The 25,312-nt window shown below is 46.9% G+C and overlaps 2 protein-coding genes across 5 annotated transcripts in view; one reads left to right on the forward strand and one right to left on the reverse strand.

The window, feature by feature from the left end:
- The window catches only part of HTR4 (5-hydroxytryptamine receptor 4), a 57,890-nt gene extending 54,628 nt beyond the window's left edge, over positions 1 to 3,262 (forward strand). The window contains exon 8 of the mRNA XM_017728061.1: positions 604 to 3,262. Coding sequence (XP_017583550.1) covers positions 604 to 691 — 88 coding nt within the window. The 3' untranslated portion in view covers positions 692 to 3,262. The remainder of the gene's footprint in view (positions 1 to 603) is intronic.
- A 4,035-nt stretch (positions 3,263 to 7,297) lies between these two features.
- On the reverse strand, positions 7,298 to 25,067 carry FBXO38 (F-box protein 38). 4 transcript variants are annotated; one of them, XM_008629006.2, is made up of 21 exons: positions 24,899 to 25,067; positions 23,739 to 23,872; positions 22,501 to 22,664; positions 22,001 to 22,166; positions 21,531 to 21,668; positions 21,118 to 21,255; positions 20,664 to 20,757; positions 20,262 to 20,392; positions 19,829 to 19,999; positions 19,442 to 19,584; positions 18,384 to 18,606; positions 17,654 to 17,773; positions 16,813 to 16,992; positions 14,865 to 15,554; positions 13,097 to 13,197; positions 12,819 to 12,921; positions 11,697 to 11,863; positions 10,495 to 10,640; positions 9,393 to 9,496; positions 9,072 to 9,185; positions 7,298 to 7,929 (listed from the first exon to the last, which is right to left on the reverse strand). In XM_008629006.2, exons 1-21 carry the CDS (start codon positions 25,024 to 25,026, stop codon positions 7,751 to 7,753), a joined length of 3,534 nt encoding a protein of 1,177 aa, XP_008627228.1. In that variant the 5' UTR covers positions 25,027 to 25,067; the 3' UTR covers positions 7,298 to 7,750. The 4 variants fall into 4 exon arrangements, with proteins under 4 accessions (XP_008627228.1, XP_017583726.1, XP_017583725.1 ...); XM_017728237.1 differs by having other exon boundaries at positions 22,501 to 22,588; positions 24,899 to 25,043; XM_017728236.1 differs by having other exon boundaries at positions 22,501 to 22,588; positions 23,739 to 23,856; positions 24,899 to 25,010.
- Positions 25,068 to 25,312: the final 245 nt, after the last annotated feature.

Raw genomic sequence — 25,312 nt, forward strand, 5'->3', positions numbered from 1 at the left:
CGGGACGGAGCAGGGGTTTTCCTCTCTGTGTCCCATCCGTGGCAGAGCCTTTGGCATTCCCGAGGTCTCCCGGGTGGATTGTGTCCCACAGTGTCCCTGTCTGACTTGGTCCATCGAATTCCAGCTCTGTTTTCACTTTGTGGCTGTCTCGTTGGAGTCTGTTCAGTGTGAGGTGCAAAATGTCTTTCCTTGTTTGCTGACATCCAGTCTGTAACTCATTGGGAGCACATGGTTAAAATTCCTGGTCCTTGTTTAAAGTGCTGGAGTTCCGAGGGATGTTTGAGGGAAATATCTGCACATTCAGGGACCTGGCCCTGCTGGGACCAGCATCCAGCCTGGGAAATTCCTGCAGGAGCATCCGCCAGGCCAAGCACACTCAGGCAGTGCAGTTCACCTCAGCCACCTGAAACCCAGCCGGTTCTTGGTTTTCAGGGATTTCATTCCCTGTCACAGAACAAAGCAGGGATTCACACTTCTTAATGTGGGATCTGGATATCTGGAAGAATCACTCTCTTAAATATACTTTGGGGTTTGCAAGATGCTATTTTCCCTACGTTTGGCGTTTGATCTGGCACTGACAAACCTTTGTGTTCCCCCTCCCAGGTACACGGTTTTACACAATGGGCACCACCAGGAGCAAGAGAAGCTTCCCATCCACACCGACCCTGAATCCCAAGAGTCCTGTTTCTAGTCCTGGGCCCAGAAGAGGAACAGTCCAGCTGGAAGAACAAAGGTCTTGTAGGATATCCCAAGGATTCTCGGGCAGCAGGACTGGAAAAATCCTCCATCTGCGTTATCATGGTGCCTCCTGCAGTGAATTCCCAGGAATGTCCAGCCATGGAGCTGGGTGGGAGCGTGGGCAGGGTCAGGACTGCTGTCCCTGTCCCTGCAGGAGCAGCTGGAGCTCGGCCGTGCCAGAGCCCTGCTCCAGGAATGGGGAATTCCTGGCAAAGTCAGGACACAGAACAGCTCCAAACCACCCCGTGCCGGGACTCCTGCTGCTCCTTTCCAGCTGCTCCTTCCCAGCTGCCCTCTGCTCAGCTCATCCCCCTGTCCTGGAGGTCACCAGGTGTGGCTGAAGCCCAGCAGGATGGGACTGAGCTGCTCCATCCCTGCCAGGTCCTGCCCGGAGACCAGACACTGTCAGGGGAGGAGCAGCTCCAGGTTTTCTCCAGGAAAACGAGAGGAAATGTTTGCTGCCCTTTGGTTCCACCCCTGGGGGGAGGCCAGCACCAGTTACTGCTTCCCCCAGCCCTGCAGAGCTCTGGGAATGCTTTGGTTGTGTTTCCTGGCCAAGGAGGATTCCAGGGGTGTGGAGTGGGACCTGCAGGGACATCCCAGCTCAGAGCCACGGCTGTGCTCTGCCATTCCCAATGGATGGCATGTGGCCCTGGAGCCCAGTGCTGTCCCCATCCTTCCCCTGAGCAAACTTTGGGCATTCTGAGCCAGCAGGAAGCTTGCCCAGAGGCAGAGCCAGTCTGCAATGGATCACTAAGTGCCATCTTGGAAAACAAACCATCTAAACCCTTTTCTAGCTCCGCTTGGAAGAGAGACTTCTACTTACCTTCGCCACCTTTATTTTTCTATTTGTTGCTGGTCTCTTCCAGTTGAGGCAGGAAGTTCTCCAGACTTCCCACTGTCACCCTTTGCAAAGATCTCTGTCCTCAGCTGCTCCCTGCATGTCGATGTTGCCACGTTCCTCGTGAGCTGCTTCCCCCTTTGCATGGGAAGGGTGGGCAAGGCTCTCAACTCCACGAATTTGAGAAAAGGATTTTCATGCAGGATCAAGACCACGAGCCTCGACCCTTCTTAGGTGAAGATCTACCCCAGCAATGCCACCCTGAGCCTAGAAAATAAAACTGTGCTTTGGTACAGCGTGTAACCATGTACAGATATTTTTAATGTACAAAGAAAAGCTGACATTATTTATTATTTTTTATCAGGAACACGTGTTTTTTTCATTAAAAGCTTCTAGATCAAGGAGCTTAACATCCTGTGTATTATTATTTAGTAATATTTCTGTTGCTATGTGACAGGTATTTACTGTAAACAGACAAATCCTGCTTGGAACAAACAAAAATGTTGCTCGGTAGGAGAAATGTTGTGCATGAGAAGAAGAAGTGGCTTCCTGGCCATGGTGTCTAACTTCTTTAAATCCTTCTTCCACACCAAAGTCACTGATAGAGCTTCACATCCTTCTCCTTTAGGATTCCAAAGGGCACTGGGCAGAAACAGCCCCGATTGGAAGACCAAGGCAGAAAATTGCTGGCAGTTGGAAAGACACAAATTATTGGTGTTGGTGGTGGAAGGTGCTCCTGGTTCATCATCGGGACCTGTTTGGCAATGACCTGTTTTTACAGGGCTTTGTTTCCTAAAAATATTCATTTAACTTCACTCTTTTACTCACCAGAGCAGTGAGTGAAAAAAAGCCATTATTGAAAGTTTGGAAAAAAATCCATCCAGGGTTGCTTCAGTCCTGTGATCCTCCCCCTGTGTGGAAGTGCCCACCAGGGTTTTGTTGGGATTTGGGCACACGAGGCTGCAAAACAGCTTGGCTTGGTTTCACCTCAAGTGCCAAATTTCGTAAAGAAATCCTAAAAAAAACCTTTTCTCTGTCCCCATTAAACGGCACTGAAATCTTGGTGTGACATTTCCTGGCGTGAGATGGAACCAGCAGCACGGGGAAGCCACAGGAAGGGGCTCTTTGGTTCTGCCGTTGTCCTTCAGGCGTTGTTTTCTCCTTTATTCTTATGTGCATTAGGAAAAGATCTCTTCTGAATTTAAAAGGAACTCCTGACTTCCCCAGGGGCAGCGTTCCCAAGGCTCTGTCAGTGGGAGCAGTGGCTCACCAGCCAAAATGGTCAACAGCTCTCGCTGGGAAAGGGCTCCCCTTCCAACTGGATGGAATTCCAAACACGAAATGTCCATGTTTTGTGTCCCCTCTAACTCCTCCTTGGGCTCAGCAAACCTGTCAGGAACCACCTGGCAGCTCCTGCTGGCTAAACCAAGAATCCAGCAAAGCTGCTGTGAGCCCAGCAATGCCACCGTGCCATTGGCAGTGGCAGGATTGCCCTGGAAAAGAAGAAGGTGTCTCATGGAAAGGCCCCACTCTGGATTTCCTTGGCTGCTCCTGTGGCCTCCCAGTTCAGCTTCCCCATTGCCCATCTTGGCTGGTGGTGCCAGTCCTTGCCTGTGCTCAGTGATGTGTGGTGCAGTGGCTGTTCCTAAAATAAAAGCTCCTCTCTGGACATGGCACTGAACTCAGCTCGGGCTCATTTCTGGCGCTGTTTGCACTCAAATCCCAGGGTGGCACCAGGTTCCACTTCTCAGCTGCCCCACAGGATGCTCCAGGAGCTGTAACAGGGAGGGGGAAGCTGCCCCTCTTTGCTTTTCCTACAACTCCCTGACAGGAGGGGGCAGCCGGGGGGATTCGGGCTCTGCTCGCAGGGAACAGGGACAGGAGGAGAGGGAACGGCCTCAGGCTGGGCCAGGGCAGGCTCAGGGTGGACATTTGCTCCAGGCTGAGCCCCTTTCCCAGCTCCCTCAGGAATTCTCCAGCCCCTTTCCCAGCCCCATTCCCTGCCCTGGACACGCTCCAGCCCCTCCAGGTCCCTCCCACACTGAGGACCCAGAACTGGACACAGCCCTCGAGGTCCCTCAGCAGTGCCAGCACAGGGGACAGTCCCTGCCCTGGTCCTGACTGTCCCCCTGCTCGTGCTCACAGAGATTCTGCTCTGTTCAGCTTCATTCGTTCCCATCATGATTGATTTGCAGTCCAGGAGCCCCCACCTTGTCCTGGCCCCTTACCTGGAGGATTCCCAGGCTGGAGGATCCCTGTGGAGCTGCTCATGGGATCAGAGCCATCCAAACAGATTCAGGTGAGAAATGAGAACCAAGGCTCCCCTTGGTGTCAAGCAATGCTCCTCTTGGGGTGTCTGTTCTACCAAAGGACACTTCAGGGAGGATGGACACCGGGAATGTGTCACTGAAAACCTGCACATGAGCCAGAGCTGAGAGGTAAATGATGCTCACCTTGCCTCTGATTCAGCACACCTCAACATGGCTTTGATTTTACCTCATCTGCTCCTTCTGTCCCCTACTGGAATCAGAGCTCTGTGAATAATCAGCAATAGTCTGTTAGCTGCTTTTGCATCTCTAAATACCTCTCAATTCAGGGATTACTAACAGATATCTTTGGCCTGGAGCTGATCTCAGCCCAGGATTGTGGTTTTCAAGATGGAATTCACTCCCAGCTGGCTCTGCTCAGCAAGAGGAGGCATTTATTTGTGTCAGCCTGACTTAACAACGTACACAGAACCAGCTAATGGGGTCCAGATCGTGTCCACCTCATTCCCAGCACGGATGAAAAGCAGGGAGCAGCTCCAGCCACGCGCTGCTTTGGGAGCAGGCAGCCCACACACGGCAGACTCTGACTCATTCCCACCCAACTTCGGGAGTGCTGAAGCCAAGGAGAGCATTTTCATTCTGGACCTGGCACCTGGAAACCCTTCCCCAGTTTAGGATCCCATTTTTCCCCACACTGGAGTTCCTGAGCCATCTCTGAGCACTCCCAGGCCAAAAGGCAGGAAAGCTGCTGCTTTCTTCTGCTATGAACTCAATAAAAAGATGCAAAAGCTTTTAGTTCTTTCAGGTTTTGTAGAACTCTTCCTGAATAAAGCCCCAGTTTATCTCCTGTCAGCACCCAGTGGCTGTTGAGGGGCTGAAGGGAGCTCTCCAGTTGATGGGTCCTGGTTTTGGGTGTCCCTGTCACCCCCTGACAAGGGGTTGAGTTGGAATTGCTGAACTGGGAACTAAAAGTGGAAATCCTGGGCAAGGGGGAGGCTGCAGCTGCTCCTCACACCCTGAACAGCTCGGAGAGAGAGCAGGGGCAACATTCCTACCTCCATCAACTCCTCACAGCTTTTCCTCAAATAAAAACACTTCCAAAATCCTCTTCTCTTTGAAACCCCAGCACTGATTTTGCCTTCCTCCTGAATCAGAGGGAAAAGCAACCCCCAGCACGGTGAACACGAGGCTTTGTGCCCCCTCTGCTGTGCCCACACACACTCTGGCCTTTCTCTGTTTACCATCTGTACTATTTAGATGACATTTCCCAGGCACCTGAGCATCTCCCAGCTGGGAGTTCTGCATCCTCTTCCAGGAGGAGCTGGGGGAAAAGCACTGCCAAAGGCAGCTCAGACTCACTTCCCAATCCCCACCTGCCTTTCCCAGCTGAAGGGACCTGGAAGTGCTCATTTTTCCTCAGAGACTGTGAGAGGAGACCCCTCTGATTGTGCACCTGCACTGGAGCGACAGAACCCAACCAAGGTTTAACTCACCCCGTGTTGCTGGGTCAGGGCCGACCCAGGGAAGAAATTCCTGTTGGATGTTTCCCCAAAGCCACAGCCAGGCGGCGAGCAGGGCACAGAGGTGATGCAGGCACAGAGTTGCCTTTATCATTTCCTTACCTTGTAGGTTAAATGTTCACCAGGCTGCCTTGGAGCTCCAGCAAAGCTTCCTTTGCTAGCCAGATGCAAACATCCCTGGTTTTGGGGGCTGGGAATGGATCCCAGTTTGTACCCACAGCAGCAGAGCAGAGCTGAAAGGCTCAGCTGGAATTCCCTGTGTTGCAGGAAGGTGGGAAGAGCAGGATCACTGTCCCCTCACCCGCAGGGACAGCAGCTGCTCCTCCTGCTGCACACCAGGGACAGGGGGGAGGAGAACATGGAAACATCTGGGATGCTCCAAGGAAAGTTCAACGGGGCAGAGCCAGGGAAGCCCTCCCTTGGCATGGAGATTGAATAGAAGTGCCCAGAACAGCCACAAAATGGAGAGAGGGGGAAGCTCAGAGGCAAAAGATCAAATCCCTGGCAGATCCCAGCTCCTCCCTCCCCCAGAGCCCTCAGGGATGGACACAGTGGACTCAGGCACTGGAGTAAAATGGGTGTCACATTTGAGGTCAAAACTACTGCAAGGTTCAACTGCTTCCAGAAATATTGAATATAAACAAACACTTTATTTGTGTAAATACTTCTGCAAAGGCTGGAGTTAGGAGATACCAGCCAGAGATCTGGCACAGTACTCCAGAAACTCAGGAACATTTTCTGGACTAAAATGGTAAATCTGACAGAATCAATGACTCAGAGGACTTGAAACACTTCTAGGAAGGGTCACAATTGTTTTGGTTGAATGTCACTGAATACATTATCTATTGTTAATTAAATATAAGGGTTATAATAAACCATTGACTGTGATCCTGCATTAAAGCAAATTTAAAAACATTCACATTCTCTGGTGTTCCGTGCTGCACCTCCAGTCAGCACAGAGCAGGTGAAGAAATGCTGCTACTCCAAATCTCTTGCTGCTCCCATGAGGCACCATTCTCCTCCTCTTACCCCCTGTATTTCTAGTTCCACATTATCCCAAGAATTCCCACAGAGAGGCAGAGAAAACCAACACTGGCTTTGCTGTTTGAGCAGTTTGACCTCAATTTTACAGAGCTAAACGTCACAGAAATTCCCAATAGCCACATTTACCCCAGATTCAGAGAATCACCAGCAGGATGATGAGCAAAACTGGATAAAATGCTCCAAACTGTACAGATTTTACCTCAGGAAGTGTCATTTTTTTTAGGCTGGGAACACCAATTTTAAACAAGCATGGGTGAGAGACCAGGCCAGAGCTGGGAATTCAAGCAGCCACTTCCAGAGCTGGGAATTGGCCTCTCCAAGCCCCGGGCACCCTGTGAGTGCATTTTTACACCTGCACTGACAGCAAATCCCCCCCAGACCCCTGTGGGCACCATGAGCACCTTTCAATACACAACACACACACATTTTGGGGCAAATAGCAGCAGTTTTTACTGACCACATGGCAAATGTGCATTCAGGAGTGAGCACAACCCAGCCCCAAAGCTCCCTGGCTGTGTCACATGGACCCTGTGCAGCTCCACATCCCCTTTTCTACCTGCCTGAAGGGAAAGCTCAGCTTCCAGCCAGCCAGAATGGGCAGATTTATGTTCAACAGGGTGGAACCAACAATCAGCAACTTGATTTCCATAGTACAGAGTTAAATACACCACAAAAATGAAATCTAACAGTACAAAATGCTTGAGAACATTCTGTTTCCAAGGTGCTAAACATGGGGGGTTCCTTCCCCCCAAAAAATGGGTTGGATACCTCTAGAAACTACCACAGATCACCAAATTCTCTACATTTTTTTTTCCCTGCTTCTGGCCTTCTTTGCAACAGCTGGAGAATATTCTGACCCTTCCAAAAATGCACACAAGACACCAAGATTGTGCTCAACAGGTTTACTCAGACTGGACTCTTAAATGCTCAAGAAAAAGGCACAGATTAAAAGAGACTCTGATGACTCTTTTGAACACAGCAAATGGAATTGTTGTTTGTGAGGGAAAAAAAAATACTGCTATGAATTGCATGGGCTGAAAAGTTCAAATCTTCTTCCCCGTTCCTAATTATTGGCCTTCATTAAAATGGAACTTAAATTAAATTGTATAAACATATGAAATAAAGTCTCAGTATTAGGAAGGTGTTTTTTGTTTGTTTTTTTCCTCTATGTACAACTCTTAGTATACAATTTGTACTTTCCACTTTACATTTAACTACATCCTCCTGGCCAGAGGGAGAGCCGAGGGCGCCTTGGTGGGAAATGCTTTGCATTTGGAAAAAATCCTGCTTTTTCTTGGCCAGCAGTGCCAGGGGGAGGGAGGGCAGGCTGGGGACACCCCTCAGATGTAATCATCCTCCACGGGCTCCCCATTGACATCACAGTAGTGGATGAAGATGGCCACGACCCTCTGGAACACCCCCTTCCTGACCTGGCGCAGCTCCGAGATCTCCTCGCCGATGGTCTCCATGCAGATGTCAGCCGAGAGCTGCCCCTTCCTCCTCGGGGCGTAGATGGTGGCTGGGGAAAGACAGCAAGGAAAAGGGGATGTTTCTCCCAAAAATATTCACCAGCCAGGCTGGTTTTGCATTCAGGCTTGGCAAAAGAGGCAAAGGGAAGAGTCTTCCCCTGACCGGGAACGTTCTCTCCTGAATTCCATGTATTTGAAAGTTTTCCATGGCTCCAATCCTCATGTCCAAATGTCTGGGAGTGAAATGAATCCCAGGGCATCACAAACCCTCTGCCTGAGGCCTCTCTGACTTAATTCCAGGTCATCCATTACTTCAATGTTCTATAAACAACAGCAATTAGGGATAAAGCAGCAGCACTCCCCTTATTTTTCATGGCTTTAACACCAGGACTCTTAATATCCTGACTCTTTAACCAAACACTTATCAATTTTTGGTAATTCAGGCCTCATACTGAACTACAAGCATTAAGTCAGGCTAAAATAAAATTAAATTACATCAGTCTAAAATAAAATTTTAAAAAGAAATTAAAAAATAAAACCAGAGAAAGGTATAGCAAAAAAAAAAAAAAAAAAAAAAAATCTTTCTTTAATGCTTTAGTCTGGGCTATCTCTTAACCATGCACTGTTACCATAGACATAAGGTTCTAAATTCTTGTGTCTGTAGCCCAGTGTTGGAAACAAGATTTGTGCTGCAAGGGACCAGATCCATCCATTGGATGACCAGAGAAAGGTATAGCAAAAAAAAAAAAAAAAAAAAATCTCTTCCTTATCCTCTTGATATTCCTGAACTGGAGCTGGGTAAGAATATCCAAACCAGGATCAACTAAAAATACCTCTAACGAAGATTGCAGGATGTTCCTAATTAAGTAATGGAAGAACATATTTTTCTCTGCTACCCAGCAAGGTTTTTAATTGAGCCCCAGGCACTGCCTACCATCGTATTTTAGCAGACAAGCTCCTAAATAGAAAGAGCCACATCTACAATGAATTCTAACCCACATAATCTCCATTCCAGAGTTTTCAAGTAGTTTTTAACTCTTTTATGTCAAACTTCTGTGAGTTTTCTCACTTCCCTCCAGCTTACCTTAACAACAGATCTACCAAAACCAGCCAAAGGACCAGAAAACTGAAAAAGAAAGGGATGCACTGCCAAATAACCAAGTGCTGTGAGGAATCCAAGCAAGTTACTCACTCCTCTCATCATCCTCAAAGTCGTATCTGGCGTAGCTGTTGGGCTCTGCTGTCCTCAGGGACCTCAGCCAGGGGAAGTCAGTGATCATGGAGTAAGGAGCACCATCCACAATACCTGGGAGAGGGACAGGATGAGGATCCAGAGAGGAAAACATCACCCCTGCAGCACCAGCACTCTTAAATCCACAAAGCATCTCCTCACTTTATTCCCCCACTGAGCTGAGTTGCCCCTCTTTCCTCCCAAGGAATATTCTCCACATCTCTGGTGACGAGGCAAAGCAAGAGGCAGAGCAGGAGCCCTCAGCTCTCCAGCAACTCTCACCTTCCAGGGTGTAAATGTCTCTGCCCCAGGGGTACTTGGGGTATTTCTTCAGGTCCTCTTCAGTCCTGGTGGCCTCAGGGAAGAACTCGTATTTAATCAGCTCTCTGGAGAGAAGGAGGGAGAGGTTACAGCCAGGAAATGGGAGACGGGAGGGAGGAAAAACCAAATGGGAAATCCTAACACACAACGTTTCCTTTAAGGAGCCTGAATCCGTGGAAAAACTCCCCCAGGACCCTCGCACCAAGTCAGCATCCATCCCTTCACTTGGGAGAGCAACCAGAGCCAACAGGGACAGGTTTAGAGCAGCTGGATGAGAGCCACTGGCTACAATTCCCTGCTGCTGGGAATTTTCAGGAGCTGACATTGACTGAACATCACCTACCACAGAAACCAACGCTATTTCCTGGAGCAAATTCCTTTTTAAAAATAACTTGTTTTCAGCTTTGAAGATTTTTCTCAGCCATCCCAATGACTTCAATGTACGACTGCATTATTGCTGGATGAATGTGATGAATTATGTGGTTATTACTGGAGAATTTATAGGATTTCCCATATGGGTTTACAATCTTGTTTTATATTACATGCATCTTGACACTGGAATTTTACACTGCACCACCCAGAATTCAACCTTCAGTAGATTGGATTTTTTTATTTTAAATTTGGGTGACAGAATAGAGAGCAAGGCTGGAGCTGCAGCTGCTCCAGGACACCTTGGCAGAGTCCCTGGAGGGCAAATACTCCCTGGTCATGGTCAGCACTCCTCGGCTGTGGTCAGCACTCCCTGGTCATGGTCAGTACGCCCTGGTCATGGTCAGCACTCCCCAGCTGTGGTCAGTACTCCCTGGCCATGGCCAGCACTCCCCAGCTGTGGTCAGTACTCACTGGTTATGGCCAGCACTCCCCAGCTGTGGTCAGCACTCCCTGGCCATGGCCAGCACTCCCCAGCTGTGGTCAGTACTCACTGGTTATGGCCAGCACTCCCCAGCTGTGGTCAGCACTCCCTGGCCATGGTCAGCACTCCCCAGCTGTGGTCAGTACTCACTGGTTATGGTCAGCACTCCCTGGTCATGGTCAGCACTCCCCAGCTGTGGTCAGTACTCACTGGTTGATGTTGGCTATGGTGTCCATCCAGCTCCGCACCCGCACCTTGTTGCGGACGTTGGGGGGGTTGCTGAACTCGTGGATGATGCAGATGTGGTAGGGGTAGGGGCCACTGAAGATCTTCTGCTCCAGAGTCAGCGTGTCCACCTGGGGACAAAGACTTGTGAGCACCAGAAACACAGGGATGGGGCTGCAGAGTCAACAGCAAACAGACATCGACCAAATCCCCAGAAAATGCAGCAATGAGAGGGAATTTTAACAACACAAATAAACACAGGATTGAGGGGAGCCAAATTTCCCCAGTGCAGCTTTGCCAAGTCAGCTTCTTGAGTACTGGAACTGGATGGCAAATGTCTCATTTCTGATGTGTTTCCCAACTCCAATGTGGAAATAAACTCCATACAGTTAAAAAATGGTCTAAAACTACATTCACTCCTCAGAATTTGGCTTAGGGGAAGGGGATCAGTGATTTGGATTTTTGTTCTCACCTAATATTTTTACCATTGTCCTCTAAGACCTAAAGCAAGAGGTGTAGCTTCAAAGCAAAGCTGATTTCATGGATTTTATGTCCAGTCAATTTTCCCTCCTTGGCAAACCAAGCCAGGAAAAGCAGGAGAGGAGCAGCACCACAGAGGGATAAAATTAAACATTCCCAGCCTTCCAGGTCTTAAATTAAGCGCTCATAAATCCTCATCAGATGATTTAAACAACTCCCTAAATGTCCCTGTTCCAGCTCCTGCACAACCTGGGAGAGGAGAAGGTGGCTCCCAGTCCCACCAGTGTCCTGCAACACTTCAACATCAGGAGGGGATGGTGCCTTCAGTATCCCAAACTCTGGTGCTCCTAAATCTAACAGGACATGGGTTAAGGATGTCAGATCCCTGTGCCTGATGCTCTGCTCACACACAGCTCCAAGGAACACCCAGGTTCTTACAGCTGGAGTGATTCAGTTGGAAATTAATTCAATGCATCCTATTTTACACTATTCTCTAATGCAATGAATACTGGAGAGAGTGAATTTTAATATTTAATCTATCAGAGTATCTTAAAATCCAAGTAGCAGATTCTGCAATAAAAGCCTTGCTGGGCTTTCAACAACCCAATTTCGGAGTTGTGTTGTTGTAACATTTCCTGCCTCAACTGCAAACCCCCTCCAGGCAGAGCTCCAGGGGTGCTCCCAGAGAATCCAGGCTGGCTCTGTACCTGCTGCATGGGACGAAGGTAAATGATCCTGTTCCTCTCTGGGGGCATCCTGAGGATCTGATCCAGGACCTGATCCATGTTGAGCTTCTTGCACTGGGCGTAGTCAAAGCGGTTCACAACGGGGGCGTTTTCTACCTTCAAGTGTTTCAACACACGGCACCTTGTAGCTAGAAAAGAGCAAATAAAGGTATTAAAAGGAAATGAAAAACCTCAGGAGCCTCCTGTCAGAGAATTTCAAGGCTGGCAGGTTCAAAAGAAGGCAAACAAGCGATATAAGTACCAAAAAATTACATAAGTATAGCAGATATAGCCCAGCTCTTCATTTTTTCCATATTATCATCAAACTTCTCAGCTGTGAACTTGCCAGAAGTGGCCTTTTAAAAGGCCATGTCAAATATAATCTAATAACCTTTTTCTCCCTCTGTTTCCTTTCACTGAAATGGTCTGTGGGCTGCCACAACTTCCAAAATCAGCTCAACCACGGAGGATAGTGAAGCCACACAGTGGAAAACAAAACTGTTTCCCTTCTAGCAACGCTGCTCATGTAATCAAAATTTCCTTCCAAATCAATGTGTGCTCTACATACTCTGGAATAAAGAAGTAATTCCTTTATTTCTGCTAAGTAGCCAGATCTCATGTCAGAAGAAAAGGCCTTCATTTAGATGTTGCAGAAAACAATAAATGACCCAATCCAGGAGCAGTCACAGCCCGGCACATGAAACCAACGTAACCTAAGTGCCAGCACTGAAAACAGATTTTTATCATGTCAAGGAGCAAAAGTACCATCCTGTCAGCTAAAAAATCTACAGGAGCATGAAGAAATGAGAGAAAAAACAAGGTACTCAAACTCATTTCATCAACTTCTAATTATTGTATTGGCACTCTTCAATAAACATCTCATCTCCCTAATTGTCAGATCATTTCAGCTGTTGATTTTCAGATATTAATCTTTATTAAAGCTGTTAAAAGAGACATGCAAAGTGGGAAGCAGCAATATTTGGAGTTCTAATTCATCAGCAATGCAGCTGATGAATACAAAATGAGCAGTGGCCTGACTTGAATTCTTTCAGGAGTTTCCAATAATGCCACAGGGAAGAGGCAGCCCTGACATGAAGCACATACCATGGATGAACATCATTTTGGGGCAGTCTTTCAGCACCAAATCTGTTATTCCACAGTTGGTTAGTGTGATTCCTACGAGGTTTTTGGATTTCAAAGTCAGTACCTGGGGAAAATGGAAAAAAAAAAAGAAGAAAAAAATGTATGACAGGGTAAAAATGAAGGAAAAATAAACTGAATTTTACAAGATACAGGAGGATATTAATTAATGTAATACAGCTTCAGTTCCCAACAGGTGCTCATGGTGATAAAGCTGCAGGGAGTGAAGGAAAAGCCCTTACCTGAACATGATCATCCTCAATCACGGGATCACTGGTACTGGTGGATTTGTCAGCTGTCCTTTTCCTCTTGGTGGTTTGCCTTGGCTTTGGCTTTGCTACTTCTGGAAACAAAAACATGGAAAAATCTCTCCTCTGCTCCATTTCAGGACAGCTGAGAACAGCCCACGAGAACTTTTCCCACACAGGTAAATCCAAACACCTGCCTGGCTTCAAAACAAATCTCTCCTTGCTCAAACCCCACTGTCAGGTTTGTGCTCAGAATTATTCCCATTAAATAACTTCATAGGGGACAACCCAGGAATGCTGAACCTACAGTGCAACACCACAGAAAGATGTGGGGCCAGGAAAAGGAAAGAAGATTCATGGTTAGGTTACACTTGGTTCTCTGCAGGAAACAGAACATCCTTGACAAATACAAGACCCAAAATAGCTTTAATGTTTAAATACTAGAAATTACCTCAAACTACTGGAAAATCTGTTCTTTATAACTGTCACTAAGTTTTTCCTAATATTGCAAAGGATGCCCAGGTATAAAACCCTTTAATGTTCCCAAGCTGCACCAGGGACCTCAAATTCCTGCTTGATTTAACAGAAGAGTCTTTGAAAAGAAATCACCATCAGCATTATTTCCAACAGGAGGAGAAAAAAAATTCCCTAGAATTAATTCTCTGTCATTAACAGATCAAAATGAGAATTTATTTTACTAAAACTAAGCTTTATTTGACTTAATTAAAACATGCCATGTGCACAAAGATCCCAAATTAATTACTAGTCATAAGGTAGAAAACAAGACATTTTAAATTTAATAGCAAGGTCTCTTCTTCAAATCTGAGCTGCATCTACCTGCAGAACCTCTGAGGTGATTTAGGTTTTGTTAACACTTGGGAGCATTAAATAAACTGGAAAAACACCAGGATATAAAGTGTTTGAATCATTCCATGTTAACAGAGGCAGGAATTTGCTCTCAATCTTCTCTTGCCTCCAACACTCACGGTTCTGTAAGCAGCACATTTCATCTTCCAGTTTCATTTCACCTGCCAGATATTCCCAGCAAAGAATCCTGGATATATGAGCTTGTGCCAGACTAAGGTGATTATTTTGGAAAGGAAGCATATTTGAAAGAAACAGCGAGTTCCCCTCTCACGTCTGTTGTTTTCTCCCTTCATTCCAACCCTTCAGGGGTTTTATTTTATGTCAGATGAGCAAAACAATAATGTGAAGGATGAAGGTGTTTAAAAAAAGGACAATTTTCAGTAAGTTTGACCACCTTGCCTTAAACACCTGGAAGCAGCACCCAGTGCAGGTCCAAAAGTCTGGCTCAATTATAATTATGGCTTTCTTTATTGGTTGATAAAACACCAGCTATAACCTTTGCCTTCTTGTTCAGATCTAAGTGTAGCTGCTGCCTTTCCAGGGAGGATTTTAATGGGGAAACATTCATCATGTTTCAATGAATCACAGCCTTCACAGGCAGACAGAGCTACCAAAAAACTGCATTTGCTTTCCAAAGGAGTAAAGCAAATACTGGTTAGAATGTATGGAGAACATCAACAGAAAGCTGCATGGAGGAAAAAGTCAGTGGCACTTTCAGAGAAATCTGATTTCACCTGGTGATGGCACCTCTGTTCCATCAAGCTCTGACCCTTTCAAACCACTCAGGTTTAAATCCCTGACTAACAAGCTCCACATCAGAGCTCCCTGGGGAGCTCAGAGCTGTCTCACGGCAGCACTGCAGTTACTCAGCCGTTACTCTGTGTGTAAGTCCTACCTGGCTCTGACACCAGAGGCACATGGGACAGCCTGCTCCTGGCCCTGGTCAGGGGTCTCCGAGGATACTCCTCCTTGCAGTCCAGCTCCCAGCTTGGGGGCTGCATGCTCTGCTCCTGGCTGCCAGCCCCACAGGCACTCCCACTAGTCCTGTCATCCCCGGGCTCTCCTGCAGCCCCACAGTCTGGCAGTGTCCTAAGTGCAAAGTCTGGCCCGTCCCTGCAGGCTCCACTCGTGGAGGGGCACTCCCCATCACACCCCCCGCTCGTCCTGTGCTGCACGGCCCTGGAGGAACACCGGGAGCAAACGGAGCTCTCCTCAGGCTCCCTCTCACTGGAGCCTTCCCTTTTGCAAGGAGAGCAGCCACAGTGCCTGGACTCCTCTCCAGCTGCTGGGCTGCTGCCAGCAGAGTGGCTCTGGGCTGGCTGGGCACAGTCAGGACTGGGAGAAGCAGCGCTGCAGGAGCTGGCTGTTGCCGTGGATCCCGGAGCGCTGCTGCAGCTGCCGTAGGAATCCTTGCTCTTGCTCCTCTCGGGCATGTCACTGGCTGCTTTCATGTCAGCTTTGATCTGCTCGCTGGTCACCTGGCAGCCCTTCTCACAGCTGCTCTCCTCACTGGGGAACTGCTTGGCCTGGCCCCCGTGGCTGCTGCTGCATCTCTTCCGCAGGGGAGTCTTGCCTTTGCCGCTCACTGCAGGAGCGAAGGGAGGGACAACAGTGAGAAAACCTCAAATCAATGTCAGCGTTACTCTGCTGAAGGCTACTGAAAACACATGAAAGCCCAGAGGCCAACGACAATCTTCCCAGGAATGGGAATTATTAGTATTTGTAGCTGTTGCTGCATCTTTGTAATGTCCTGCAGCTATTTTTGGAGACATGTGCTGGAGGGTTTGTCACATAAATCTGTCAAATTGTCCCAGAGCAGCTCACTGTCACACAGGCACAACAATATGAAAGGCACACTGACATCAGAGTCAAAGAATATGCAATGGTTTGGGTTGGAAGAGACCTTAAAGCTCATCCAGTGCCAGCCCTGCCATGGCAGGGACACCTCCCACTGTCCCAGGCTGCTCCCAGCCCCAATGTCCAGCCTGGCCTTGGACACTGCCAGGGATCCAGGGGCAGCCCCAGCTGCTCTGGGCACCCTGTGCCAGGGCCTCTACCACCCTCATAGGGAGGGATTTTTTCCTAATATTTAATATAAAGAGGCTTCTATTTTCTTAAAGGTGAGGAATCAAACAGGAATGGAGACAGGACTGAAGTTCACATTTCAGCAGCAACCCTCAGCTCCCCCTCCTGGGTCTGGGCAGTGCTTCCAGCAGTAACAGCAGCCTCAGCTCACAGGTGAATAAAAGCCCCCACTGAGCAGTGTACAAATCATAACAGAACTTAATCCCAGGATCACTGAAGTTGGAAAAGCTCTCCCAGCCCATCAAGTCCCAGCTGTGCCCCATCCCCACCTTGTCCCCAGCCCAGAGCACTGAGTGCCACCTCCAGCCCTTCCTTGGGCGCCTCCAGGGATGGGCACTCCAAACCTCCCTGGGCAGCCCCTGCCAAGGCCTGAGCACCCTTTCCATGGAGAAATTCCTCCTTAACACCTACTGTCTTAATCCTCTTAGCTCATTACATACCCCAAACCCCAAATCCCCAATATTGGCAGTACAAATGTCGATAAAAATTCTGTCCAAACACAGATTACTTCCCCCCTCAAACCAGAACTGACATCCACACTGGGGGCTCACAAGCATGATAAATTCTGTCCACTTGGGAATCCCAAAGAGGAGCTGCAGGTTTCTGATCAGTGCAGCACCACTATTTCTGTTTCTGTACAACATCTGTGATTTGAGCTCAAAATATGTCCTTACACCTTCACTCTACATTCCAAACTGAGCTAGAAATGAACCTGAACCAGATGGAAAGACTGAAGCTTACAAATAAATGTTGCACACCTGAAGGTTCTCTGGTTTCCACTGGATCCCTGCTCTTCTCCTCCCCATCTGAGTAATTCTGTGCAATGCTGTTGGAGATGCAGGCTCTGGAAGTGCCCATGTTTTCCTCTTCATCCTCACTGTCTGAATCATGGATGGTAATTGGAGCTGCTTTTACAACAGGTTGAATTCCACTTGGTCCTGAGAAGGAGAATATCAACAGTTCATGTACAAATTAACCAAGCATGGATTAAAGGGTTGAAGAACTTTCTGCACTGCTTGAAAAAATGGTAAGAAATTAATTTGAGCCAGTTTAACTACCCATTCTGTGGCTCCCTCATTAAAATCTAAATGGGAGAAGAGCAAAATAACTGCATTTCAGCATTAAAGCATTCTGGTTTGGAAGAGAAGAGTGGCACAATGGAATGCTACTTCAGGTTGTTGGGATATTCAGTAGAAAATGTTATTGTCCAGCAAAAAGTGGCAATAAAAGAAATCAAGACTGCCTTGTGCCAGTAATACAAATTCAATTAACACTGGAACCAGTTGTCCTGGCTTGAGAAAAAGCAAAAAAGAACCCAAGTGCTGCAGTGAAAGAAGTAAGGCCATGAACACCAACAGAGCAACAGGACAAGCTCATTCAGGCCTTGACTTTCATTATACTGAGCACAAAAATCAGGATTTAAGGTCAAGGTATTTCCCTGCATATGTGAGGAAAACTCTGGGCTGTAACACAGAATAAATTAAGATATGCTAACATCATCATTCCAAACCAGACAACCCAGCTGAAGCAAAACCAGACTTACAATGGAAAATGAATCCCTCAGGGAGATACCAAGAGATGATTTCTTCCCAGAGTTACCTGCTTGCTCTTCATCCACCTCCATGGGAACAACAGCCTGGCTGGGAGCTGGCAGCTCCCTCTGGGCCTGCCCAGCAGCCTCCCCTTCTTCCTGTGCCACCTCCTCCATCTCATTCAGGGCTGGAAAGGGCAAGAGGAGGTCAGGGATAGGAAAGAGAATGAAGAGAGCCCTCAAGCACCCACAAGAAATAAATAATAGCTGCCTTGATTCCCTTGATGAGCCTCTGGGTTGCACAAAGTCTCTCACAGATTTGTTCTACATCTCTGTAGCTAAAGCCCAGTCTAACTTTCGGGGTTTAGTTCACTCAGATTTTCCCCTCCTCCTCAAAAGTTTTGTTCTATGCAGAGAGCAGCATAACCAGGATTTACATTTTCATTCCCTCCAACGACTTCAGTCTTTGCTGGGAAATATTAAAAATACACCAGCAGCACTGGGATGTTCTCCCAGCTGTGCCCTGAGGAGTCCTGGCACTTCCCCAGAGGATGTCACACGGAGCCTACAGCTGCAGTGACAGCCAGCTCTGCACTGTGGCAGCTTTTATCACCCAGATGTGGCACAGGAAAGATTCAAACTGCACACCAGGAGCTGAAAGAGCAACGAGCGTTCAATGCATATTCCTATCTTCACCAGGAGCCTATGTGAGGGGGAATGCAGATAAAATCACCCCTCAAAGTACCCCAAGGATTACCCTCAGCTGCAAATCTCCCCCAAAAGGTGCCCTGGGATTACCCTCAGCCCCAATCTGCTGCTCCTCAGCGGGGCCCTCCTGGTGCAGCTCGTTCTCCTCGTTCTGCTCGTTGGGGTGCTGGTGGTTGTTGTGGTGGATGTTGGGGTTGTTGTTGTTCTGGTGGTTGTTGTTGTTGTCATTGTCATTGTTGGAGTTCTGATTGCTCACCAGGGCAGAGGAGACCCCAATTCCCGTGCCTGCACTTAGGCCCACACGAGCACAACCCTGGAAACAAAGAGCAGGAATTCAGATTTGAAAACATGGATTTGTTATGTCAACATTCCCTGATGGCAACAGGAAAACCACTCTGCTGGAATTGTCTGTGAAAGGGAAACTGTCTCTCAGATTTCCTGACTGCACATGTCCATCTTCAGGTTGGCAACTCAGAAAATTGACAGTTAAACTCCCAATGAAAGGGAACTCCTCAAAGCACTTAATTTTAATCTATTAATTGTGTTAATCTGTTAATTTGCTGTGGGATCATTACATCAACACGAACAGCAGATCAGAGTCTCCCCAGCACACAGCAGCCTCAAGGCACCATTAATGACCACAGGAAGCAGGTTTTACATGGGCCCTTTCCATTCCATGCCAGCAGCTTACCAAGGATTTGTGTTACAGTGTGGGAGGGGACAACGTGAAGAAATAAATTCCTAAGCTTTGAAAACACTTCAAAAGGGAAACTACCCCCATTTCACCCAGTAAAAAAAATCATAAAAACCTCTTAGTATTGTAAAGAGAGGCCTAAGAAGAAAAAATAATATCCAAAGCAGGAGCACAGTGAACTATCAGCAGAGATCTTGACAGAATGAGTGAGTTTTATTTTCTGGTCACACGTTCACTCCTTGCCACTGCTCCCATCTGCAGAAGCAGCACCACTTTCCTCAGCAGACCACGCTAAAAGCAACTGCAAACCAAAGTAATTTCTTACCAATCTCCTTAAATAATGACAACTTTGAAAAGACTGCACAGCAGCAGGAGCACACCGGATTGCCAATGAAACGGAAACAAGTATAAATCCTGGCAACAAGAAAAAGCCAAAGCATCCTGTGGAATTTACCTTTGGAGGCTCTCTAAACATCTGGTCCAGAGAAATAAACTCCAAGCTTGGCAGTAACTCGATGAACTGACTGAAAGAGTCCAGCTTGATGGCGTGGCACCTCACCAGGGTCAGGTCAACCAGGCGTGTCCACCTCGAGTGATCTGGGAACACAAGAGAGGCCGTTCCTGAGGGATTCCCACCTCACTCCTTGTTCATTACTCCCTTTTCAGATCTGAGAGCAGCATCCTCTGTATCTCCATCCTGTTCCCAGCATCACCATGGCCCCAAAGCAAGCATCATCTACTGTACTTACTAACAACAGAACAAGCAGTACTAGAGCAGAGAAATTCTGGTTTAGCACAGAAATTCATAGAATAGCTCTGAAATTTCAAAGGTGTGCAATACCTGTGATCCAATTATTTGGGTTATGTAGATGTGGGCAGTTGTAAATGACCAGATACTTGATGAAAGAAAAAACTTCATTTACAGCTTTCATACCAATATCTGTAATAATTCCTGGGTTTTCAACCACATCAGCCAAGCCGTACCTCACCAAGTCCGTACTCGTCATTTTACCTATAAAAGAGAGAGGAGCAGACACAGCAGTAAATTTGCCTTTTATAGCAGGATTTTCTAACTCCTTATTGATCAGATCATTCCTTTAATAAAGCTGAGCTTTGCCAGTTTCAGGAAGTGAGGAAAACCGGATTTGGCTGTATGAGATCAGCAGCCTCAATACGTGCAACATTAATACTGTTATTAATCACCGAGAACGTGATTGAGAACAGAGCAATTTATGTAATCCTTATGGTTTTTATGTACATAAAAAGTGTCATACACTGTAGTAAAAACTCATCAACGTAGCCTAGGTGAAGAGTTTCAAACTGTGGGAATTCCAGTTCAGCCATCTTCAAAGCAGAAAAAACACCATCTTTGGTCAAGGAAGGCTGGATCCGCACTTCGTGCAACCTGCAGGGAATTCAAAATTGCTCCTATCAAAATTCAGGCCACAACACAGAAAACACTCCAGAAGGTGCCCTGTCCTAATAAAATCAGAGAATTCTTCCAGCAATGGCTGGATTCAGAGGGTATTTGCAGTTATTTTAATCACAGAACACTCCTGTTATGCAAAGTTTAAACGTGTATTCCTTAGACTTTGACAGCTGTTGTCTCTTGGACATCATTCCTAAGACATTTATTTTGAAAAAGGAGAAGCAAAGAGACATCTGAAGGGAGGTACCTTCGTGCAGCAGTTATGATGAGGTAGCCAAGATCCACTTCAAGTGCATTCTTGCAAGCTCCCAGTACTATAGTGTGCAAATTCCTGAAACCACCTGGCAAATAAAGAACACCCTTCTTACTCTTCAGTCTCACACCACAGCCTTCAGCCCGACACATTTGCACCAGTGTTGTCTTGACCTTTTTTAGCAAAGCAAGAAAACAAATACTTGCACCCAACTCCTCCAATCCTGGTTCTGCTCACCAATAAGTGCAGCTCATTAAGTGTTAATTGCAGTTAGAATATCAAAATTACACCCAATACAGAACATATTTAGCCCCTTGATGATAGTTCCAAACTTGGAAATAACAGTCAGGAAAGGATATGCTACAGACAAAAAAACCTCCAGAATTTGCTAAAGCTTTAATTTATTTATTTATTTTTGGTGAAGTGTGAGGGATTAGGAGTTTCCCACCTGATCTCCAGCTGTCTTCTACCACGTGCTGGATAAGTCCTCCAAGAAATGGAACACGGACCAGTTCCAAGTGCTCCAGATTCCTGGCAGAAGCCAGGCCTGTCACCAGGGGAACGTACTTCAGAGAGTTTGTGGGTCCTGCACACAACAAGGCCAGAAAGACAAAGCAGATTGTTCACTTCTCCCTGAATTATGCCATGGAAGAATCAAAACACATCCACACACGTCCCTCCAGAGCAGGAAGTCAACAGAAGCACACAGCACCAAGCAAGGGATAGGACAGGGAGAGATTTCTGTCCAACACCACAAATCAAGCAAGGGTTGATCTCAGAATGTGGAATTCCAAGACTTTAACAGAACCAGATTTCCTACATGCTCTACCATCCCCTTCAGACAGGAAGAATCCCTCTTACCAGCACAGTTCCTCATGACAAAAGCACGTAAGCTGATACAAAGGAAATCTTTAAAAGGCTGTGGTTTGGTGAGTCTCACCCACTTCAAATAAAGGTGCCTCAGCATTGGGATACAAGGAATCTCAGGGACATTCACCCCTAATAATACATAAACAAAACAAACAAACATTTTAAACAAGCTTTAAACCATTCAGCTGCATGACAAATTGCTGGCTTTCAAAAGGAAGCTTTTCTGTGCTTTGTGGCAAGTGAGAAAAGCTGTGAACACTTGAAACACAAGTTCTTCACCTTGGTTTGGCAATAATTCTTTAGAACTTGCCCTCTGCACCTGCTATCAGATATCCAACTAAGAGCTCCAAGATGCCACAGCCCAAACTCCCTCTCCTCAAAAGAATTACAAATTTGCAGAGTTTCAATGCCTTTAAATCCACCTGTGTTGAAGCCAACTACTTCACCACGACCACACTCACCTACTAAGTGCAAAGTCTGAATTTTAGCTCCTATAGGAATTTTCAGCTTGTTCTCAGGAGGAATTGGAAAAGCACCATTACGATTACGAAACTTCCCTAAAATGTGGACCTGGGGCATGTATGTCCAAATAGCTTCCACCAGCTCTAAATGAGAGGTCTCAACACCCTGGATAAAAGGAAGCAAAGCAAATGCTCTAACACCAGTTCAACAACAACATCCTCTTTACCATGTAAACTACAGAATGTAAGCTTAAATCACTTAATTTCTAGCAAGACTTGTCTTTTTAAAAGCAGAGGGATCAGAGCTTTAATTCACTGCTGGGCTTAAGAGCACCTGGGATTGCCAGGAATGCAACTGAAAATAGCTGTCATTGGCAAATAGGGTCACAATTAACTGCTCCCTGTGCAGCCAGGTCTAAACCAAAGCCCCAGAAGCACCAAGTCCTTGTCACAACTTTTAACAGTGCTGAAGGAGGTTCTCTCCCCAGCCAGCCACTCACCAGCAAATTTGGACAGGCCTGCAAAGCCTCTAAAACTCCAGGAATGCTGAAAGCTTCGTGGCCACGGACTCGGCGCCTTTCCAGATACCTGGGATGAAGACCATAAAGTTGTTCAATGTCTGGCATCTTCCTCAGCAGCGTTAGGAAGCTGGAATCAGTGAAACCTAAGACAACAACAACACATTTGGTATTGGTGTGGCAGCAGACACTCAGCTGCGAAGGGAAAGCCGAACACACTTCTCTCTGTATGTGGCAGTACCAGTTCTGTGATGCTGAAAGATGCACTTGGTGAAGCAACAGCTTTTCTTTTACTTCCACATTCTAGAAATCATGACCTAAATACTCTTCTGCCTTGAATTTTGCAGGTTTGCTACAGGTTTCCTTCAGTGGAGCAGCATGGCTGCAGGGTTAACTGTGCTCTCTCCCTCCTCACATGAAGGCTTGTGTGCCTATTTTTCCTGGAATTCCATTTATCAACTCCATGGCTAAAAAAAATCCCAGCTGGGTCCCTTATTTCAGTTCATTATTCACCACAGCTCACATTTCTCACAGAAACAGGATGGTGTCTTAAAGCAAGGATTTATTTTATTCTAGTGTTGTTCAGCACATAAAAAGGATTTTAACTGGGTAAGTTGCCTGTATTTACACCAATTTTAGGTTAAGTCTAAACACTTGCCTACTACCAGCCCTAATCAATATCAGTTTGTAAGTTGTCTAATTTGTTTAGTTCTGTCCCCCACCAAATCCCAGCAGTGCAATTTAAACCCAACAGAAATCCTGGTACTCACAGGGTTCACCTAGATTGACACATTTATCTATTGATCTGCAGGTGACTCGAGGTGTGACATCAAAACTTATCCTCACATTGTTAAGTGCTGGCAGATGAGTTGCTCTCTCATTCCACTGCATTTTTTGCTGCCTGCATGCAAACAGCCTCTTCATGGCATAACCCTTGGATAAACTCCCTTCCAACAATCAGACAAACACAGATTGTATTGACAGGTGGCTACAGAGCACCCCTAGTCACAGAATCACAGAATGAACTGGGCTGGAAAAGACCTTTGAGATCATCAAGTCCAACCTATGACCTAACGCAGCAACACCCAAAATTTCTATTTACACACAGACAGAAACTTGGCAAACCATTCCTCAAGGCAGCCACCCAAAGGAACGGAACATCCAAGCAATCTGAGGTTTCTTTGGTACAGGTAAGTGGCAGGGAGCAGCAGGGGGCTCACCTGTGGGCATGTACTCCCACCAACGCCCCGCACACAGATCCACCACCTTCACCACGCGCAGGTACAGCGTCACCGCCTCCTTCAGCTTCCGGGACAGGCATTCCATGCACATGATATCCTGCAAGGGAAGGTACCTTGGGAGAGCAAAAACAGCCCTGCTTTAGCACAGCTGCAGCCCTCAGCACCTGTCACAAGCCAAAGCCTGGCTGCAGCCATGTTGGGGTTTCTAACACTGCACGGTGGCTGCTCAAGCAGAATTTTCGGGCTGCGCTCTGATGAAATGTGGAGTTCTGCTAAGCAGAGTGACTCAGCAGTTTCTGACACTGAATGCAGAACATTCATACAAATACAATATTAAACACACAGATGAGTTAGTTCTCTAAGAAATCATAGAATCACAGAATGTTTGGGTTGGAAGGGACCTTAAAGCACATCCAGTGCCACCCCTGCCATGGGCAGGGACACCTCCCACTGTCCCAGGCTGCTCCAGCCCCAGTGTCCAACCCGGCCTTGGGCACTGCCAGGGATCCAGGGGCAGCCACAGCTCCTCTGAGCATCCCGTGCCAGGGCCTGCCCACCCTCACAAGGAAGGATTTTGTCCTTAAATTTAATTTAAACCAACCCAAACCCTGCTGACCAAGCCACTTGCCTCAACAGGTTTAATTAAGTTATTTCTATTTTCTAGCATATACTGCAAGCTCAATTTCAACTATCGTGGAGCGTTTCTGTTTCCAAAGAACTTGTTGGTGAGGTGCTACTTTTGGATAATAGGGCTGAGTGAGCATCTGGGAGAACGACTTTGCTGCAGGGGAGGTCACATCCTCATCCCAGATCCCTTCTGCAGCTGCAACAATTCCCAAACAATCATCTCAACTGTGCCCTACCCAAGGTGTATTTCTGCTCTAAAATCAATATTTATAACAGAATTTGTTCATTTATTTCTTATTCATTCTAACATTCATAAATTAATTTTCAGTTTCCAAATGAATTTTGGGGACTGAAAAAAACATTTGCCATCCTTTTTTATCCACCAATTCACTCGTGGCACATCCACAGTTTCCTGCGTGTCACAAAGTTTCCTGCGTGTGCAGCTAATGTTGGAAAAAAGGTAGAGAACTGTAAAATAATAAGCACTAAATTATTTCTGCCAGGCTGCTCACCTAAAGATGTGGCAAAGCACCTCATGAGAGAGTTGGTTCATGTAATCTTTTGGCTCCTCAGCTTTGGTAGAGCCTGCCCCTTCCCTGCTCACTGCGCTCGCTTTCACAGTTTTCCGCCGGGGCCCCATCTCTGCACCGAGTTCTGCTGGGAGGAAATGGGCACAGAGTTAGGAAATTCAGGGCAACTGAAAAACAACAGGGACAGAGAAGAGGAGGAAGCAGCAGTTAAGCTTCAAAAAACAAGTTGTGGTTTGATTAGACAGAAGGGCTCAGACATAACCTGCGGATGATCAGACAAACCAGACAGACCCTCTCAGCTGAGGGAGTCACAAAGAGGGAAATCTCCACAGGTTGGACCAGAGATCAGTTCTTTTGCTGAAGAAAAAGTCTTCAGACTTCAGAGATTCCACCCTG

The sequence above is a fragment of the Corvus brachyrhynchos genome, unplaced genomic scaffold (assembly GCF_000691975.1).
Source record: "Corvus brachyrhynchos isolate BGI_N302 unplaced genomic scaffold, ASM69197v1 scaffold21, whole genome shotgun sequence".
NCBI lineage: Eukaryota > Metazoa > Chordata > Aves > Passeriformes > Corvidae > Corvus > Corvus brachyrhynchos.